Genomic DNA, 21,161 nt, shown 5'->3' on the forward strand with positions numbered 1-21,161 from the left:
TATATTATATATGTATATTATGAGGTATTATAGGTTATATATGTATATATTTCTTGTGGCTCCAGAATTGAACTCAGGACCTAGTACATTTTAGGCAAATGTTCTACCACTGAGCTATATCCCCAGCCCTTTTTATGTTGAAATGGGGTCTCACTAAGTTGCTCAGGCTGGCCTCAAACTTGTCATCATCCTGCCTCAGCCTCTCAAGTAGCTGGGATTACAGGCATGTGGAACTGGGCCCAGATGCAAAAGAACAATACATTTTAATCCATATGGAAGCAGTATGCTGTTAAAATGGTGGGAATTTACTTGGAAGCTACAAAAAATAATATGAATGCATCTTTTAGGTTTTATTAATTAATTGCTTTTCTTTTTTTGACTTTATTTAAATTCAGGATATACTTGTTTATTAGTGCACAAAGATTGTTCTTGTCTTATTAACAAAACTGGTTGTATTTAAAATTTTTAGAGAAGTATTTACAAATGTGATTATAGCTCAGAGTTTATAGGCTCATTTGATATCATTTAAAATCTTTAGACTTTGAAGTTGTCTTTTTTTATAAAGTTTTTAAAAAATTTAGTTTTTTCTACATTTGTAATGAGAAGTTTGTTTGTATTATTAAGTTCACCATGGGGCCATAATTTGTTTTTCTGGCTGCTGGGCAACTCTTGACTTGAATTTGATTGTCTGATGTTATATAGTTAACTTCTGTATGCTCTTGTTATTATAAGATGTTAAAACAAAAACAGTCATTGTTATTTTACAACTAGATTATTATTAAGTTCATGGTAAGTTTTTCTTTATTATTCCTTTGTTGTTGCTTGGTGATCCTTCCCATCTTTCTTGTGATTTTTGTTTGTAAGTAATGTATAATTTTTGTATACATGTATGTATGTTATAACATATTCACTTTTCAATTTTAAGAGTATTTCAGTTTAAAAAATTTTTTTCCCATTAGAGTGTCAAACACAGAAAATGGATGAATCTGTAGTTATATCTCATCAGAGGAAAAGGTCAGGATCTAATACTCAGATGAAGATTCATTAGAGTTAGATGAATTTAATCTTGTGGCCAATACATTCAGTGAACATAGTATGGATTTGGATGTGGACGTAGACAATCAAGAGGAGGAATGGCAGCTAATAATAGAAATGTAATAGAACATGAGCACAGAGAACTGCAGAATGCAGAACTTCTAATAAGAAATATTCACTACAGTGAACTTTTGTGTTGTGTAAATTATTCATATCTGATAATACACTCAAAATTATAGTTAAAGAAACAAATACATATACCATACAGTGCAGCTTTAGTGCAAAAAGAATAAAACAGCAATGTTGGGAATCTTTTACAATTAGCAGGTGAAAAATTTTATAGGTATATTACTGGTTATAGTGATAATACCATTACCAGGTATTAGACTGTATTAGTCTGAAAATAATGTGTTCCAGTGGACATACAAGTAATGCCATGCCATGTGATTTTTTTTTTGTTTTTTTGAACTGTTTACATTTCTCTGACAATACTACATGCAGAACCGAGGATCCCTCCAATAAGTTTAGAAAAATCATGGAAGATATTATTAGTATATTCAAGAATGCAATAAAGCCTGGAAAAAATGTAGTGATCAATGACAGTATGAGCTTGTGGGGAGGACGTCTGCATTTTTGCCAGTACATCAAAGGAAAACAGTACAGATAAGGAATAAAATTAAATGAATTAAGTTTGTCATACGGTTATACCTATGATTTAGATGTTGGAGACCCCTTATGCCGGAGACCCCCTTGATGCATAGGCATTCTTACGATATTTTGAAATTAATGGCTTATTATTTGAACACCCACATTATATATAGATAGTTATTATTTCTTAGCATAAGAATCAGTCTCCCCATCCCCATCTGTTTTTGTGAGACAGGGTCTTGCTCTGTAGTTTAAGCTATCCTCAAACTTGAACTTCTAGCGATTCTCATGCTTCAGCCTCCTGAGTGTTGGGATTACAGGCATGTGCCACTATGCCTGGCTAATACAAGAACTTTTAGAAAAATAAATATATTTTTGTGCCACAGCACAGTCAAATTGAAAATTTTCAACTATACAAAGACAAAGAGAAAATGCGACAAAATCATAAACTTTGAAAATTGTTCTGTAAAATTTGTTAAATGGACTGATAGAAGAACCGGTTTGTATGTTAATGACTTGTAAAAATCATACATGTACATTGATTGAACAAAAACCTGGAAGCATAAAACTTCATCTTGTTTTTGATTACAGTAATGCAAAGAAAGGCATGGATTTAGCAGACTATATGTCATCATATTACAGCTGCTTAAGAAAATGTAAAATAGTATAAAAAATTGTAATACAGCTGATTCTTGGTGTTGCAGTTGTAAATGCATATTATATACACCAGCAATGGGGTATTCATAAGATTTCCATGTTAAAATTTATAGAATTAATTTTTGATAAACTTTTAACCTATGATAAAATGCCACAGGTACAAATTATTTGAAAAAATCTTCACTTTATAGAAGCTTATTTAGGATCAGTGAGAAACATATTCAGTGTAGAAAATGTTATTGGAAATTATCTGAAAAAGTGGGTACTGCCAATTTATAATAGCTAAATCTTGGAAACAACCCAGATGTCTATCAACAGATGAATGGATAAAGAAAATATGGTATTTATATACAATGGAGTACTACTCTATTATAAGGAAGGATAAATTTGAGTCATTTTTAGGTAAATGGATGCACCTTGAGACCATAATTTGAAGTGAAATGAATAAAGCACACAAATTTAAATAATGCAGTTTCCCTTGAGTGAGAAACCCAAAGGGTAAATAAGGAGCAAAATGGAGGATGAATATTGAGGAGTAGGAAGAACGTGTTCAAATGTGAAGGGGAACAAGGGAGGGGGCAGGGGGAATAGAAAGAAAGGAAAAGAGATCTTTAAAAAATAGAAGAGAAAAAATGAGAGCTTGGCATAGTGGCGCATGCCTATAATCCCAGCACTTGGGATGCTGAGGCAGGATTGTTGCAAATTTGAGACCAGCCTGGGCTACAAAGTGAGCTCAAGGCCAACCTGAACTGCATAGCAAGACCCTGTCTCAAAAAGACACGCGCACCCGCACGCACACACACACACAAACTTCTGCAAATGAGGAGAAGAAGGGTTGAAGAGAAGGGAGGGGAATTGGAAAACAGAATTAAGACATAGTATGCACAGGTACAGATTCCTTATGATGAATGTGATCATTATGTATGGCAAGTATGTACTAGTAAAAAGAAAAAAAAAGGTGCTTCTGTGGCTGCAAAGAAAGTCAAACACTTTATGTTTTGCATACTCCACACAAATCAACCACCGTTATGCATAAAATGTTTTAAAGAAATTCACAAATATAAATTTTTTAATTTAATGAAATAAGTTGATTATTGTAGTAATTTTTTTTTTTTTTTTTTTTTTTGCGGTACTGGGGATCTAACTCATGACCTTGGGCTTGCCAGGCAGGCGCTTATGCCACTGAGCTGTATCCCCAGCCCCGTAGTAATTCTTTAATTGATATGAATTGTATTAATAAATATACTTAGGACAAAATTAGATTCAAGTAACTAAATATTTGGTCCATTTATAGACCTTTTATTTATTTTATTAATAAAAACACCAATAAAAGTGATTAGATCCATTGGTAAAGCTGCTTCCCAAGGGGACAGTCATGCATGTACTACCAGTGGCTTGAGTCAGAAAATGTTAAAGATACATATGATTTTATGTAAACTTTAAAAAAAATGCCTCTTGATAGCCTGTACTGCAAATAACTTTTAGATAACTACTATATGTATAAGTTTTTCTCACATCAGCATCCTAATTTTTTGATCTTTTTTAAAAATAGGCATGTCAACATCAGTGTTCGTTTTGGGAATGACCTTTCAGATGCTATAAAAGTGTTGGATGAAGGGTGCATTACTACTCTAGCTTCTTTGAATGAATTAGAGAAAATTTGGGCAGAATACAAGCTGGCTCAGGAGGCGATCCAAACATGTGATAATGTGGTGGGTTGAGAATTTTCTTTAAGGTTTTTATCTGTTGAACATAAAGTAGTAGTACTGAGAAAGCAGAGGTACTGCAGATAGTGTAATGATAGTTTATTTGCATAAAATAAATGCTTCATTTGCATTTATATGCATGTTTTATTTGCATAATCAACTTGTTAATGTGCATATGCTATAAAATATTACCTTATCAGAAAACTGTGATAATTGGTGATCATGGATAAATGGTTAACCAAATTTTTTTTTGTTGTGTGCTGTTGATTTTTGATTAAGTATCTCAATTCCTTTGGAAGTCTGATAAAATAGTTTAATCATGTTACTAGGCAAGATTATTCATGGTATAACTCTGATTTGAAAATTCTGTCTGGACTGGGATGACCTGTAAACTACCAGTTTTTGATGGGGATGCTTGCAGGCATCCTCTTGAGGGATTCTGAAAGCTAAACTTAGAGAATTACTGTAAGAAATACTGACTTTTGAGAGGCTCATATGATGCCTGTGAATGAGGGTGGCTTCTGTACTTGCTAATGTAAATCTTAACTTCTAGTGTGACATGTTTTGTTATAGTATTGGACTCTTGTGGAGTATTAAATACTATCTAAGGGGCTAGGGATTTAGCTCAGCGGCACAGCGCCTGCCTGGCAAGCACAAGGTCCTGAGTTCGATTCCCTGTGCCGGAGGAAAACCAAAAAACCAAACAAAAAAAACCAAAACTATCTAAGCCATCTAGTGTTGAGAGGTAGTTTGTGTGGGGAGAGGTACAAAGACTGAAATGTTTTATATGAATTCTTTATTTAGGTACAAGTATATTTACTTCCTGTTGTTTTCTATAGTTATTGTCTTGAGCTGAACAGAACTCCTAGTCTTCCTTGTAAAAATATTTCCTATAACCATCATAGCTTTCTTTAGCTATTTTTGCTTAAATTGTGTCACTTTAAATACTGGTGATATCTGTTTCTGTGATTCATACTCTGAAACTGTTATTTCCTATTCATGCCTAGATTGACCAGTTGAATAAAAAGTATAAGCATGATAAATAGGCTCTTAGAAATACAAAGAACATTTAATTTGGAGAAGGAATTAGACTTGGGTTATCTTGTGTATTAGATAATGTCTCACTTTTTATTATAGAAGTAAAAAGTGATAGAATTAATCATTTTTGCATCACTGTGAAATATGGCAGTGTTACAGATACTTTTGAAACTTTCTCTTACACTAATTTTTAAATGGGCATTTTTACATCTCTTTTGTGAGGAAACAGGCTCACAAGAGTTAAGGGACTTGCTCAGGAACGTATAGTGCTAAATGTTAGTATGGAATTTGCACCTAGGAAAGTCTGACTGCAGAGTATATTTTCTTTCCACTTAAAGCACAGGTCAATATTAAAATGCTTCTTAATGTATTTTTATGTAATAAGATAAAAAGGTAAAAAAGAACTGCTTTTTATGGTCTTGTTTTTATGATTTGAGCCTAGGAGACACATACAGAGAAAGAGAGAGAGGGAGAGAGATGCTTAATGTAGCTGTAGGACTTAGTATTTTAGTAGTATACATGTGAGTTAAAAAAAAAAAAAGCAAATACTTGTTTATGCCACTGCTGATGTTTTAAGACTTAAAAATTCATTTGATAGAGCTAGATGAAGCAGCACATGCCTGCATTCCAGGTATTTTGGAGGCTGAGGAGGAGGATCACAAGTTCTAAGGTCAGGATGGGCAATCTAGTCTCAAAATAAAAAATAAAAACCTGTCTCAAAATTAAAAAAGGGCTGAGGATATAGCTTAGTAGTGCACTTGCCTAGTATGCATGAAGCCCTGGGTCCAATCCCCAGTAGTAGGAAAAAAGAGTTCAGTTGATAGTCTGAAGAGAAGGTTATGGGGCAAATACATAATCATAGTCACCATTCAAATGAAATTTTCATTTTGTTTCTTTTATTGTACTTAATTTGAGTCTTAGAATTGTTACTTTCATTTTGCATGTTCCTACCCTGATTACCAAATGGGTTTTTTTTTTAGGTGAAGTAAGCTTTACATGAGATTATTTTCTTTTTTACTTATTTAGAAAATAGTCTTGAACATATGAAGAAAAACTGTCAAAAAATTTAAGCTTTGCCGGGCATAGTGGCGCACGCCTATAATCCCAGCACTAAGGAGGCTGAGGCAAGAGGATCGTTGTGAGTTCGAGACCAGCCTGGGCTACAAAGTGGGCTCAAGGCCAGCCTGAACTGCATAGCAAGACCCTGTCTCAAAAAGACAAAAAAATAAATAAATAAAAAAAAATTAAGCTAAGTATGTATTACTATAGGTGATAGAGACATAGGTTTTTAATAACATGAGCCCTTCTACCTTTCTGAGGGTATGGGGTAGCTATATTGGTAGTTTGAATACAGTATGGTAAATTCAATAGTAGAGATAATGCTTGGGAGTTTTGAATATAATTTACACATGTATTTCCAAATACAACCCCTGGGATCTCTGTCCAAATTGAAAGTTTTATCTTGGGGGAGTGTAGCTGTTCATGCAGGGCCATAATTCATGTCTTGCTGCCAGGCAGCTCTGATTTGAATGTGTTAACTAAAGCCTGAAAGTTGAGTAGATGAGGAGATGAGGATGGAATGGGTATAGGAGGAAGGTGGTATATAATGTATAACAAGAGAAACTTGTATAATTTTTTTCAGAAAAATGTTTATTGCAGAAATAATGGCAAAAATAGATTAGCATGGCAGGAATTTTTGGGGGGGCGGGTACTGGGAATTGAACTCAGGACCTCACGCTTGCCAGGCAGGTGCTGCACCACCAAGCTAAGTCCTTGGCCGCAGCATGGCAGGATTGTTGAATTTAAATGTTTTATTTTTAATTAAAGGAAAGGAAGTTCCTTGTCATTTTGGTGACCTCAAGAAATATTTGTGCTAAATTTATACTGTAATGCTTGTAGAATGTAATGTTAAAATTTAGGAGTCACTCCTTTTTATCAATATGAATATATGTATAAAAAACACCTGATGTATTAATGGTGGTTATTGTTTTTTCCTTCCTCCAGAATGAAGGGAATATTTTGATTGCCAGAAGAAATGAAGTTCAACAGAAGCTAGACATGGCAGTACAAATTTTTATTCTGGAAGTAGATGAGTTACCACTTAATAAACGCTTACAGACTTTGCAGGTTGGAATTAAAAATATATTCAGTATGCATTAAATCATATGTTTACCTTTTGAGAGGTGAAATTAGTATTTATCTTTACATTTCAGCTAGTACTGAGTATGCATACTTTTTTTTTTTTTACTAAATTCTACTTTTTTGATAATATCAAAAGTTTTTATTAATATATTTAGTGTTTATGTATAGTGTGTATCTGTTCTGGAAACAGGGTGAAATGCCAGAGCAGCATTCATTGGGGAAACTTAAGAGATAAGAACATTAGCAGGCATAAGTGGCCCTGTGGCCGTTGCTTTCCAGCAGAGCATTATGTCAGAGTTGGCTGTACAGTCAGGGAAGTTCTTTCCCTGATATGAGCAGGGTTAGAGTAGAGTAGCTACTGGTATATAAGTAGCTACTGGTATACAGTAGCTACTGGTATATGGTATTACTTTTCTTTCTGTCCTGTCTTATCACCTCTGCAATGACTTTAATTTGAAGTGGATAAGCATGACAATGTTAAGTCATTCTACCTATTAATATACTGTTTCTCTGTACTTAGTCATACCCATTTTTGTCCTGTAATATTGCTTAAATTTTTTTGCAAGTCTTCACGTGTTTTCTCATTTAACTTCCACTAGATACTTATATTTTTGTTTTGTGAGTATTATTTTTCACTTTGCAGTTACTTTTTAGTTTCTAGCAGAACTGGGTGGGGCCTTATACACGTTAGACAAGCGTTCTATTTCTGAGCTACATTGCCAACTCCTCCTCATTACTTTTGATGGAAGAATACTATTCATTTTTATATATCAACATCTCTCTGGCAGCTCTTCTGAATTCTTTTAGGTATTTATCTGTTAATACTCTGCTTTCTCTTTGGTCATAAAATTTGGAACAACAACCCTTTTATCTGTTCCTTTTATTATTTATGTATCTCCAGTAGTTACTCTTTTATTGTGCTCTGGCGAAGATAACAGTTTTGATGATGGTTTAGGAGTCATTGGAGCCCTGGTTTGAAACAGTTTCTTAAAAATAATTGTATAAATGGTGTTCTTTCAGAATGGTGAAATAAACCTTGAATATAAAAGGGTAGTAGTTTAGTAAGAAATTAACTTTGTACAATACAACTTCTGCCTTCGCCTCTAAAGGTTATTTCTTCTCACTAGGTGTTGGTAAACTTAGGTTGAGGACCTACAACCAAAAGATCTCTTTTGTTATTAATTCATATTAGTTATACACACTGAAGGATTTCATCTGGCATATTTGTGTGTGTGTGTGTGTGTGTGTGTGTGTGTGTATGTATCTCTTTTTGTATCCTTTAATTTCTTTCTCTTGACTATTGCTATAGCTAAAATTTCAAGAACTGTGTTGAGGAAGATTGTAAGAGTAAATATCCTTGCCTTGTTCCTGATTTTTAAAGGTAGTACTTTCAGTTTTTCCCCATTTAGAATGATGTTTGTTATGAGTTTGTTGTATATGGCCTTTACTGCATTGAGGTACAGTTCTTTAATACCTAATTTCTTCAATACTTCTATTATGAAGGGATGTTGAATTTTGTTGAAAGCTTTTTCTATTTCAGTTGAGATGTTCATGTGATTTTTATACTTGTTTCTATTTATGTGATATATTATGTTTATTGATTTGTATATGTTGAACCATTCTTGCATCCCTGGAAGGAAACCAAATTGATCATGGTGTATGCACTTTTTAATGTGTTATTGAATTTGATTTTCAAGTATTTTACAAAGGATTTTTGCATCTGTGTTCATTAGGGATATTAGTCTATAGTTTTCTTTTTTGTTATGTTCTTGTCTGATTTTGGTATCTTCGTGATGTTGGTTTTGTAGGATGAGTTTGCAAATGTTCCTTCTCTGTTGACTAGTTTGAGGAACATTGATGTTTTTTCTTTAAAGGTATAGTTAAATTCATCAGTGAACCTTTGTGTCTTGGGTTTTCTTTGTTGGGACTTTTTATTACTATTTAAGTTTTAATTCTTTTTACTGATCTTTTTAGTCTTTTTTTAAATATCATCTTTGTTCAGTGTTGGTAAGTCACTTGTATCTAGAAATTAATCACTTTCTTCTAGATTTGTCAATTTATTAGAATGTAGGTTTTCGAAATAGTCCTTAGTAGACCTCTTCTGGATTTTACTGGTGTCTGTTTTAACAATCCTTTTTCATCTCCAATTGTATTGGGTCTAATTGCCTCTCCCCTTTGGTGAAGGGTTTGTACTCTTGTTTTTCTTCTTAAAGAACCAGTTCTTCATTTTATTGATCCTGTGTATTGTTCTTGTATTAGTTTTTGTGTCTTTAATTTTAGCTCTTATTTCTTTCCTTCTGTTGGGTTTGGTTGTATTTTGTTTTTGTGAGACCTTGAGTTGCATTATTATGTTATTTTTTCAGACTACTTTCATTTCTTGAGGTAGGCACTTAGAGATAGTTATAATCTTTCTTAGGACTGCATTTTCTGTATCCTAGAGAATCTGGTGTGTTATATTTTTATCATTTGATTCTAGGACTTTAAAATTTCCTCTTTGATTTTGTTGATGAGTTACTGATCATTCAGAAGTGAATTGTTAAATCTCCATGTTTGTAGACTTTGTATGGCTTCTCTTGCTGTTGACGTCTAATTTCATTCCATTAAGATTCTTTTGAATTCCTTATCTGATATTTCATCCTCTTTGATATCATTGGAGCCATTTACTATGAAGGTATTAACTTTTGGAGGCGTCAACTGCATTTTTTTTTGGTTTTGGTTTTGGTTTTTCTCCGGTACCGGGAACCGAACTCAAGACCTTGTGCTTGCCAGGCAGGCGCTTTGCCGCTGAGATAAATCCCCAGCCCCATTTTTTCCTGTTTCTTGTGTTACCTGTGTCTCAGGTTCTGCCCCTGTATGCATTCTCACTTGTCTGCCTGGGCTCAAGCCTTCTTTGGGACTGGAACTGCCAGTCCCAAACATCTAGGGAGCTGCTCTGTTTCATAATTCTAACCTAGATCTCACAGTACATATTTTCAGTAGACCTGCCTCAGCAGTATTCCACTGGGACCAAACTTAGTCACAAAGCAGGCGGCAGCTGGAACAGTGTGGCTATACTTGTGGTTTCAAGGGAAAGAAGGATGTGGAGGCTTATGTTTCCCTAAGCAGCAAGTTTAGGTATAACCTTTGCAAGATGGCTCTTCACTACGGCTCTATACTTGTCCTCTGACAAATGCAAAAAATAACACAATCCTATTCACAATCCTATTCTGAACTCTAATCCTATTCAGACCTCTATGAGTAAGCGCAAAGTGAATATTGAAAAAAAAAATTAAAATGGATAATGAGGCTCCGTCTGTTCATATACTGATGGTGAGATAAACTGAGTTGGTTCTCAATCAAAGAGGTGATAATAGAGATAATGAAGATGATGTTAACATTGTAGGAAAAATACCTGGAGACAAAATGGTGATAATGTGCGATGGGCCTATTGAAGGACAAGAGCAGTGTGAATTCATAACAGTAAGAAATAGAAGAAGAGAGGTAGTAGGGTAGGGAGAGCCTCCGTAGGGCTGAGGTTGCCTCAGAAGTTCAAAGACTGAGGCTGAGGCCACCCCCTAGCTGTTGAGCCTGATGCTGCAGGCTACAGAAGCACTTAAAAGAGTAGAAAGGGCTGCATACCACATCTGGCAGAGTCCCAGTGATTGGGCCCTCTCTTGGGCACCTGTGGGAGGGCTCCTGTGCAGGGTGAGGTCATGATCGGGCTGTAGGGGCTGTGGTTTGCTGAAAAGAAGCTGTTGTTTCAGGGCCAGGACATCACGAAGCTGTGACAGAGTCCAACTCAATTAAATGAATAAGTTGAACTGGTAAACAAAACCTTTTGACAAAGCCAAGAACACATCACTGGAAAACAGAACTTAAGAGATTTTCACACCTACAGCTAATTCTCTTCACTTTATTTCACTTCAACCTTTAGCATGTACATTTGCATATGTACACAAACTCACACAGAGGTACATGAAAAACAAGGCAATAAAATACCTTCAAAGATTCCCAGGTCTTCCAAAGCAGATTCAATGGGCACCAGTGGAGAGGAGATCAAATACCAGAGAGCTGTACAGGATCAGAATTATCAATATCACTGTCTTCTACCTCCACATCTTGTCCCACTGGGAGGTCTTTGGGGGCAGTGGCACAGATAAACCTGTCAGATCCTATCATAACAATGCTTTCTTCTAAAATACCACCTGAAGGACCTGACTGAGGCTGTTTTATAGTTAACTTTTTTAATAAGTAGGAGTACACACTAAAGTAACAAAATATGTAGTATAGTAAATGTGTATGTCAGCAACAGTAATTTAATATTTTCATATGTGTACTGTACATAATTCTATGTGCCATAATTTTTAAAACTATATTTTCTTTTTAGATATTGTGTAACCTTATTTTTTCACTTAGGGTGTTTAGGGATAAAATTGTTTCCTTTTAAAATTTCTATCACACTTTCCTTATTGGTCAGTATTTACTACTTTAAAATTAATGTCTCAGATAACACACTAATTGATTAATTTTTAAAAGAATCCAACCTATAAATTTATCTTTTAATTGATAATTTAACTGATTTGCATATCTATAGTTACTGCTCCATTAGAACTTACTTCTCTGATCTTAGTTTTATTTCTGTTTATGTATTAGAATTTTTTTTCCCCTAAGAGTGCTTTATAAAAGCTGTTTGTGTAGTTGACTTTATAAGATGATACACTTCAGAGTGTCTTCCGTCTCCTACATAAAGGGTTGTTTAGCTGACTATGAAATGTTAGGTCCAGAGGTTTTTTTTAACCTTTGATTATCTATTGTCTTATTTTCATAATTATTATTAGTGTAAATTTTGATCTGTGAAAGCCTGGGCTTCAATTTTTAAGACTTCACATGGGTTTAGGGAATAGAATGGTGTTGTTTTCTTAGGGTTCAGAACTTCCATTGGGGTAATTGAAGCTCAATTTTCTTTTTTTGCTTCTTTCCTTGATGGACCTAATATTCAACAAAGAAGATTCTAGTCCTTTTTGCTTCAGCCACTGCTCTTTTTCTGGGGGCTTTCCCTCTTGGATGTAAAAGTTGCCATTCATGTATTTAGGGGAAAAAGAAGGAAGGAGAATGCTCAGGGGCTGGCGAGTTCTTTGTACTGGTTGTCAGTTTTTGCCTCATTTGTATTATATAGTCTTTGTATAGTCTCACTGACTCTCAACTGGTACTGCTACTTTTTTCCCCAGTGAAAAGGAGAGAGTAGAGCAGATGAAGAAAGGTCTCCTTTCCCACTTGTTGTTCCATCCTGTAGTTTAGGCCTTCACTCATTTGCAGGGACGGTAGTTACTTAGTGCTAAGCAACGGTCATCCTCTTGTCTTTTCAAGGTTTTCTCGTTAGTTTTGTGATAAAAATTTCTGGGATTTATTATTATTTTGTCTCTGTAGCATTTCTAGAGGTTGATTATAGGAGAGAGGTAGCAGATTATGCTAGCTGCCTACATTCCCTTTCACTCCTTTAAAAAGTGCTTTTAATTACATTTATATTTAATATTTTTACTTAGTTTGAAATGTTTGTATATTTTTGTGGGTTGTTTATTTTTTTTTGTTTTTTTTTTGAGACAGTGTCTCTCTGTGTAGTTCAGGGTGGCCTTGAACTCATTATGTAGGCCAAGGTGGCCTTCATCTCAGTGATCTCCTGCCTCAGCCTTCTGAGTGCTGGAATTACGGACATGCACCACCACCCTCAGCAGTTCATTGTTATTTAGCAAGACAAACCATAGTAAAATGTACTAATAAACATAATTAATTTTTTAAAAATAAAGAATAGTGATTCTTATTTAAAATCAGGGTAAAAAGGGTTATGTTATTAAGTCCTAATAATATAAAGCTTACTATTTGTAACTAATTCACTTAGTAAATTTTAACTGTTGTAGTCCACATAAATCACTTTTCTAGTTTTGTGTTTTCATCTGTCTCGTGAGTCTAAGTTTTATAAAATTATCATAAATGGAGATTGAACATACTACTTTCCTGTCTTTTGGATCCTAACATAGTGCTTGAATCATATTCTGCTGTTAATATGCAGAACTATTTCTTTCTGTAGGATTTATCAACTTCTTTAGAGGCAGTGTATGGACAGACCAAAGAAGGAATAAACTCCGAAGAAATACTTAGAAAATTTTATGATTGGAAGTGTGATAAAAGAGAGGAGTTCACCAGTGTTAGGAGTGAAACAGAGGGTTCTCTGCAGCATCTGTTAGCATGGTTCCAGAATACCCTAAAGGTAAGAAGAACGCTTGCTCAGTGGCATAAAACAGATTATGTATTTTTAATGCTCTCTATTCTTTGTTCAAGAGCTGATATTGTCTACTCTTCCTTATTAGATATAAACTTAGGACCCGAGTGATCAAGTTTCTTTATCACCTTTTGTTAGACTGCTCCTTGTATTATTGTTGAAAGACATATTTTTTTCATTTTTTCTTATTTTTCTTCTGAATTGTTCCTGAACTTCCTTAACTATTAATTTTCTTTAGATATGCTGTGTATAGGTACCTTTTCTCCTCTGGTATATAAGATTTATGAGGGTAAATACTTTTATCTTTTCTTTTTTTTCTGTAATCGTATTTCTTCTACATTGCCCAGGGTATAGTCTAATGCTCTGTTTTAGATATAAGGGAACAATTAATGCTAATTGAATTAATTGAGATACTTTCTGTTTTTATTTTTACAAATGAGGTTTTTGATTTGTCTTTGGAAGAACCACTGACTTACGAAGACACAATTGGTAATATTGATGAAATCCTAGGGAAGGCTGAATCATGTGTTTGCAAAGAGCTAGAGATATCTCAGATTGTGAGTATCAATAGTCTCTTATTGCTTCTCTAGAAGCAGTGATTTCTCTTGCTAATTGGCACATATGAACCAGTAATACAGTTTCTCTTGCTAGTTAGAAAGTTAAGACTGGTCTTAGTTTTCCTCTTATAGACTTGTTTGAAAAAGTAATATTGTGAAGTTCTAGTCCAAATACAGTGAAGTTTTATTCTTCCTGATGTTTTCACTTAATAGATCACTTTACATAAAGAAATTTATTATTTATTATTTAATTCTAGGAAGCCCCTGTTAATTTTAGTGGATTAGCTGTCTGTATGATTTGATTCTTGAGTCTGGCATACCCAATGACTGTAAGACTCTTCATTCTTGTGAAAACTCAAAATTAAAAAATTAACGTAGGGGCTGGGGATTTAGCTCAGTGGCACAGCGCCTGCCCAGCAAGCACAAGGTCTTGAGTTCAATCCCCGGTACTGGAAAAAAAACAAAAAACAAACAACAAAATTTAATGTTCTCAGGGGTATTTTGTAATGTTAATTAATTGCTCATTAATAAGGATTCTTATGTATTCAGTCTGCTTTTCAAAGTCTCAGTGGTTATGCCTTTATTCCTTCTTTTTCATTTTTTGCAGTTTTACTCACTTTGGATTAAAAATACATTGTGCCAGGTATGGTGGCACGAACACGTAATCCCAGCTGCTTGGGGGGGCTAAGGCAGAAGGATCAAAAGTTCTAGGACAGCCTGGGCAACCTAGCAAGACCCTGTTTCAAAGTAAAAAGAGGTGGAGGGTAGCTCAGTGGTAGAATGCTTGTCTAGCATGTGTGACACCCTGGGGTCAATCCGCAGTAGTGCAGACAACAGCAACAGTAAAAAAAATTGCATTATTAACATTCTGCTTTTGATAGCTTTAGGAACATTTGGTGTGATAGGGATAATATTTTCTGTATTAACATGTTTGGTATCTTCTGTCTAGAAAAAAGTTATATTTTGAGAAATTTGAAGTGTAGCAGTTGTCAGAGGCATCATTTTGAAGTTTACCCATTCTTTTTGTAGGTTTTAACTATTTTGACTACTCCTTTGTGTATAATTCTATCTGTGATTTCATTTAGGAGCAAGGTGATACAGACAGGGAGATCATTTTAAGTACTTACAGTCAAGTACTGCAGAAGATCCGTTCAGAGGAAAAGCACATTGCCACCATACAATCCAAGTACAAAGACAGTGTTGAGGTTGGATTATGCTTTCTCTTACTGGTGTTATAAATTAATGCTTTAAATTTTTTAATACTTGAATTTTTCTCAAAGTATTGAACACTAGTTCAATACTCATTGTGTTAGTAAATTGTTTATTGCTAGAAAACCAGTATAGCCACTACTGTTGACATATAATTGAAATCATAATAAGGTGGGAATGATTTTTGTTGATAAAAAAAGTTTTTATTTTTATTCTTTGATTTTCTTAGGTACTTAAAAACATTTTTTTGTCATTTTCTTTATGTCTATAAAAGTTTAATGTAAGGAAATTTGCTATATAGAGAAATATAAGAAGAAATAAAAACAGTTCTTGCAATACTCTTAGCCTAAGATAGCTTCACAGTATTTCCTTTTTGGATGGACACACATAATCCACACCTGCACATACACACATACAGCGTGCATTGCATTATCTTGTAAGCTATGTTGAAAATATTTTCTTCATTTAATAGTGTGTTATGAACATTTTCTGATACGGTTAATGATTTTGTACTGTTATTTTGAATGACTAAATATTCTTACATAACATTAACCTTTCATATGTATTGGACATTAAGGTTACTTCCAGTTTTTTCTACCATGAATTTTATACATAATCTTTCTATATGATTTTATGTGTAATTTCTCAAATTCCTAAAGTTGAACTTCCCAAGTTAAAAGAAGTAAACCTTATTGAAATTTAGTACATATTGTCAAACCACTTTTGGGAAAAGTTATTATTCATATTGACAATGTATGTACTATGTTATGCCTCAATTGTTATGCCTCAATTGAGGTAATTCTTTTGTCTTTGCTACTTTGAGTTCTAGAAATAGTATTATTGTAAATGGAACTAAAGTAGGAAATTGGTTAGTAGTGTCTTGTTGAAAATTGTAGCATTTTCTTAGTATTTTCAGATAGTTGAATATTAGAAAAAGAATATATGGTCAGTAGGTGACTGTTCAGTAAATATTGTCATCTGATATGTTTGAAAATTTGGTAACTTTCTCTTGCTTAGTTTAAAAAGCAAATGACTGAATATATAAATATGAGCCCCAATGTGGATCACTTGCTGTCCATCAAGAAGAAGCTGAAAGGCTTAAAAGCTAACCTGAGATGGAAACTGGTTGAAAGGAATAATTTGGAAGAAGTAAGGAAACAGTTGCTTCTAACTGAACTTTATTTGTACCTCATTTTGCTGTTTTATAGTAGTGCAAAAATACATTTTGTTTTACATTCTGTACCTTTTCCTCTGTATATTAATAGGAGAGTGCATTAATAGTGTAGATACTATATTTTCTCATATAAGTATTCTTTTTTTTTTTTGTACCAGCAGTCAAACTCAGGACCTTGCGCTTGCCAGGCAGGTGCTTGTGCCACTGAGCTATATCCCCAGCCTTCATAGAATTATTCTTTTAAAATATTTTATATGACTACCTTGGCTTTTAATAACATAAACATTTTAAATTTTTTTGAAAAACTTTTGGTTTTAGATTATTTTAGAATTTTTAATATCATACAAACCTACCACATGCAAGTAATAAATAAGGTGTTTCCCCAAAGGTAGATTTTTGTTGTATTTTTAAGATTTTGGTGCCTTATGGCTGAGCATAATATTTCTTGAAAGTATTTTAAATTGCTTTCATAAGATAATAGATCTGGAGGGACTAGGATGTTCTGATCTGGTCTGATTCATTTGTAGGCTTGAAACTTTGTGAATAAGAGTAATTCTCTAATCTTTTGAAGATTAATGTTAGAAAAGATCTATATTGTATCTTCACCTACTAATCTCTTCATTTTCTGAGAACCTAGTTGAGTGTGAAGTGGAAGCTGTACTGTTATTTCAGAGTTTAAGAGTTTTCCAATTTTATCTTATTGTAGGCTCTGGAAAAGGTGTCCTTTTTAAATCTAACTTTTCAACTTTTGGAGAAACAAATCTAACTTTTAAAGCATATTTCTTTTGTAAGGTGGCTTATTTACTAAAACACCATTGGAGTCTTATGGAGTACTTTGTGAGTCCCATGTCATTTTTCCTATAGTGGATGCTGTATACAATTCACTCTTTTATTTGCTGTGTTTCTAGCTAATATCATTAAAAAAAATGTCAGAATTCAGCTCTAGCTTCTGTTTATAACATTTGCTTTATGGGTGCAGTTGGTCGTTTGTATTTGAGAAAATCTATACCAGATTCAGAAACAAGAAAAATCTGTGTAATTATCTTTATTTATTTATTTTTTTTATTCTTTTATGTAGGTTTTGGAAAAGTCAGTGTTTTTTTGTTTGTTATTTTTGGTTTTTCTGAGACAGAGTCTCACTATGCAGTTCAGGCTGGCCTTGAACTCACTTTGTAGCCCAGGCTGGTCTCGAACTTGCAAAGATTCTCCTGCCTCAGCCTCCTGAGTGCTGGGATTACAGGTGTGCACCACCACACCCAGCGCTAAAAGTCAGTGTTGAATAAACTGATCTAAGTTAATTTAACAGGTGTTGCAAGGGTCAATTATATGGTATGTTCTGAAGAATGTAGAGAAACCACATAGAATGCTTTATTATAGGAATTGCATTTTTTTCTGTTTGTTTGATTTTGGTCCTGGGGATTGGCTTTGTATGCTAAGCATAGAAATTGCATTTATTCTTATAGGAAGATTTATTTTCTGTCTACTTTAATAAACCTGTAAGGCCATTTTTTTCTTTCTGATTAAAGTCTGATGACCCTGATGGATCTGAAATTGAAAAAATAAAACAAGAAATAACTCAGTTACGTAATAGCGTCTTTCTGGAAATTTATCATGAGAGGGAGGAATATGTAAGTATTTTAAAATTTAAATTAAATTTTACTGTAGAAATTGAATACAGATAACCATTTTGTGAAATGGACTATAATCATAAGGCTAGAGATGTTATCTTGCCTATATAGTAATACTATGTGAATTTGGAAATTAATATTTTGAGGAAATGTTGGGGATTGAACTCTGGGCTTTACACATATTAGACAAGAGCTGTACCACTGAGCAGTACCCCCAGTGTGAAATTATTTCTTGTAACAAAATAATTCATGACTATTGTACCAATGTGAAAATTACAAGAAATTATGAGGAAGAAAAAAGTATCCCTTGTAATTTTTTAGGGGTAGCAGTAGTAATCACCTTTAACTTTTGGCTTCCTTTTTAGCTTTTTTTGTGCTTGTTTTTACTTGTGCATATGTGTACATGCTATGGCCTACTGACAATTTACTGACATCTGATGGTTTGTAATATCTTATAAATCTTTGTATGAGATTTGACAAATGTGTAGAAGCATGTGATGTGTAACTTTTATAAGGATCCTAAAATTTCATATTTGCTTCACAATGATTTATGTAGAACTGCATATTTGGTTTTTGCCTCAAGACTGTCATGATTTTCCTTCTATTTTATTATTTTAAAAGTTAGTGTTTTTAATATTTTGAGAAATGACAGTTTTATGATTCAAATTGATGTATTGTCATACTTCATCATTTTAATTTGGAAGTGAGTGTGGACTTTGACTTAAGGCAATATTTGTATTTATATGTGTGTAATATATATATATACACACACGCACACACAAGGTATAATATTGATAATTAAGTTTTTTTTCCCATTTGTTAGGTGGTAATTTAGATTCAGATTGTCTCTTGGTTTTGCTTTGTGTTTCTTAAGGTAATCGTCACACTCAGTGATAAAGATACATTAGATTTCTAAGAAGTCTGATGCTGATGTATTTTTCTGAAGAACAACATGTCACAATTGAATATATTTTGATCTGAAATAAAAAATGTATTTTTAACTTTAGGAGAAGTTGAGTAACTTGGCACAGACATGGTTCCCTGAGTTGCCTCTGCTTCACACTGAAATAGGATTGCTTAAATACATGGTAATCTTTTTTACCTTGAAAGTTATTATTCTGCAGAGAGTATAGAAGTGATGATTTTCAAATTGTGTATCAATGTTAAATTTATAGTATTGTTTCTATAAAAAGTTTCTGATGAATATTTAAAAAGTACTAGTAGAAGGTTTTATCAAGACTTAAATAGTTGCATAGTACACATTTTCCTTTTTATTTTAATTTGCATGTTTTTCTGTATCTTCATCCTCATTCAGAATGTTGCATGACCCTTTTTTGAATTGTAGATATTGATTGATTGCAGTACTGGGGATTAAACCAAGGGCCTCCACATTAAGCTACATCTTCAACTCTTTTTATTTTTTATTTTGACACAGGGACTCCCTAAATCACTAAATGGCCCAGGCTGGGTTCAAATTTGTGATCTGTCTGCCTTATCCTCCAGTAGTGCTGAGAATATGGACATGAGCTACTATGTCTTACTTTTCAATTAAATTAATTAAGTTTTAGAGTGTTGGGGATTGAGCCCAGGGCCTTTCCACTGGCCATCTCCCCAGCCCTTTCTTTCCTTCCTTCCTTCCTTCCTTCTTTCCTTCCTTCCTTCCTTCCTCTGTCTGTCTCTCTTTTGAGAGTATTAGTTTTCTCATTGATGGACACAATATTCACAATTTAAAAGCGGGAAAGATTTAATTTAGCTGTCATTTTGGGGGATTCAGTCCATAGTCAGCTGGCTCTAAGGCAGGAACATCAAGGCAGAAGGATGTGGCAGAGTAGTTCATGGTTGCTGGGGCATAGCAGGGGAGCAGCACCAGAGAGGAACAGGGGAAGGACCATATATATTATACGCAAGGCTGCGTCTCTATGACTCACATCCAAGAGTGAGCTCTACTAGGTGTTTATAATTCCATCGAGATTGACTATCAGGATTAACAGCCACATAGGGTTCTGCTATGTTCTAAATTGCCCAGTTAGATAATTTAGTTTTTGAAGTGATAAAAATTTAACTGATGCTTCAAGAGTTAGTATATAAATAGAATACTGTTAGCTATGAGGAATTTAAACACAATGTGTTTTTTATCAACACAACCCAGTTGACAAAAAAGATGTGGTAATTTATACAATGGAGTACTACTCAGGTATAAAGAAAGATAAACTCAAGGCTTTTATAGGTAAATGGATGCAACTCAAGATGATACTCATAAGGGAAGTGAATCAGACTTGCATGTGTAAACATCGTATTGTCTTCCTGTTGTAAATAACTGAAAGAATAAATAAGATCCAAAGGGTACAACAAATACTGTGAAAGGGAAAGAGATTGCTCAAAAAGGAAGGCCAACTGGGATGGAGAAAGGAGAAAAGAAGGAAGGAATATATATATATATAATTGTGCTACTAATTTCTATTCATTGAAAGGAACAGTTACTGTTTATATTGTTTGATCAATCTTACATGCCTGTATCTGGTAATCTGAGCAACTACTTTGAAGATAACTATGCAATATAATAACCACTGTTAATTTCCTATCATCTTGTTTTGAAATTCTGTGTGATTTTATTGTTTTTTATTATCTTCAAAATAAAAAATTGATGACATAAAAAAGAAAGAAAAAAATTCTTCATATGTAATAAAATTTCTGCCTAGAATTCTGGTGGTCTTCTTACTATGAGCTTAGAACGAGATCTTCTTGATGCTGAGCCCATGAAAGAACTTAGCAGCAAGCGTCCTTTGGTACGCTCTGAAGTGAATGGGCAGACAGTTCTTTTAAAGGTAATAGTGGATTCTGACTTTTGGGAGATTGGGTGGTATAAAAGGGAGTGGTGGTATTATTTTATAGGAAAGAAAAAACCTGTTACGTTGTTTTCTAAAGTATGTAGGTTGGCTGACATCATGATTGTTTCTGTAGTATGGTTGCCAGAACTAATTTTGACTTGAAAGTATCTGACGTTGACCTAAATAGTACCTACTTTTAATTTGGACTTGCTCGCTTTTTTTTTTTTTTTTTGAACTTACTACATTTTTTTTACCAACTTTTTGAAATTTTTGATTATCTTAG

The 21,161-nt window shown here is 33.8% G+C and overlaps 1 protein-coding gene across 3 annotated transcripts in view; it reads left to right on the top strand.

The window, feature by feature from the left end:
- Positions 1-21,161, top strand: part of Stk31 (serine/threonine kinase 31) — a 69,896-nt gene that overhangs the window by 34,238 nt on the left and 14,497 nt on the right. For all 3 annotated transcript variants that reach the window (XM_005377416.2, XM_005377418.2, XM_005377415.2), the window contains exons 10-18: positions 3,893-4,052; positions 7,089-7,211; positions 13,291-13,470; positions 13,923-14,039; positions 15,125-15,244; positions 16,266-16,397; positions 17,949-18,050; positions 19,058-19,138; positions 20,750-20,875. In XM_005377416.2, coding sequence (XP_005377473.1) covers positions 3,893-4,052; positions 7,089-7,211; positions 13,291-13,470; positions 13,923-14,039; positions 15,125-15,244; positions 16,266-16,397; positions 17,949-18,050; positions 19,058-19,138; positions 20,750-20,875 — 1,141 coding nt within the window. The remainder of the gene's footprint in view (positions 1-3,892; positions 4,053-7,088; positions 7,212-13,290; positions 13,471-13,922; positions 14,040-15,124; positions 15,245-16,265; positions 16,398-17,948; positions 18,051-19,057; positions 19,139-20,749; positions 20,876-21,161) is intronic.

This window comes from Chinchilla lanigera, unplaced genomic scaffold, assembly GCF_000276665.1.
Source record: "Chinchilla lanigera isolate Chin_1 unplaced genomic scaffold, ChiLan1.0 scaffold00009, whole genome shotgun sequence".
NCBI lineage: Eukaryota > Metazoa > Chordata > Mammalia > Rodentia > Chinchillidae > Chinchilla > Chinchilla lanigera.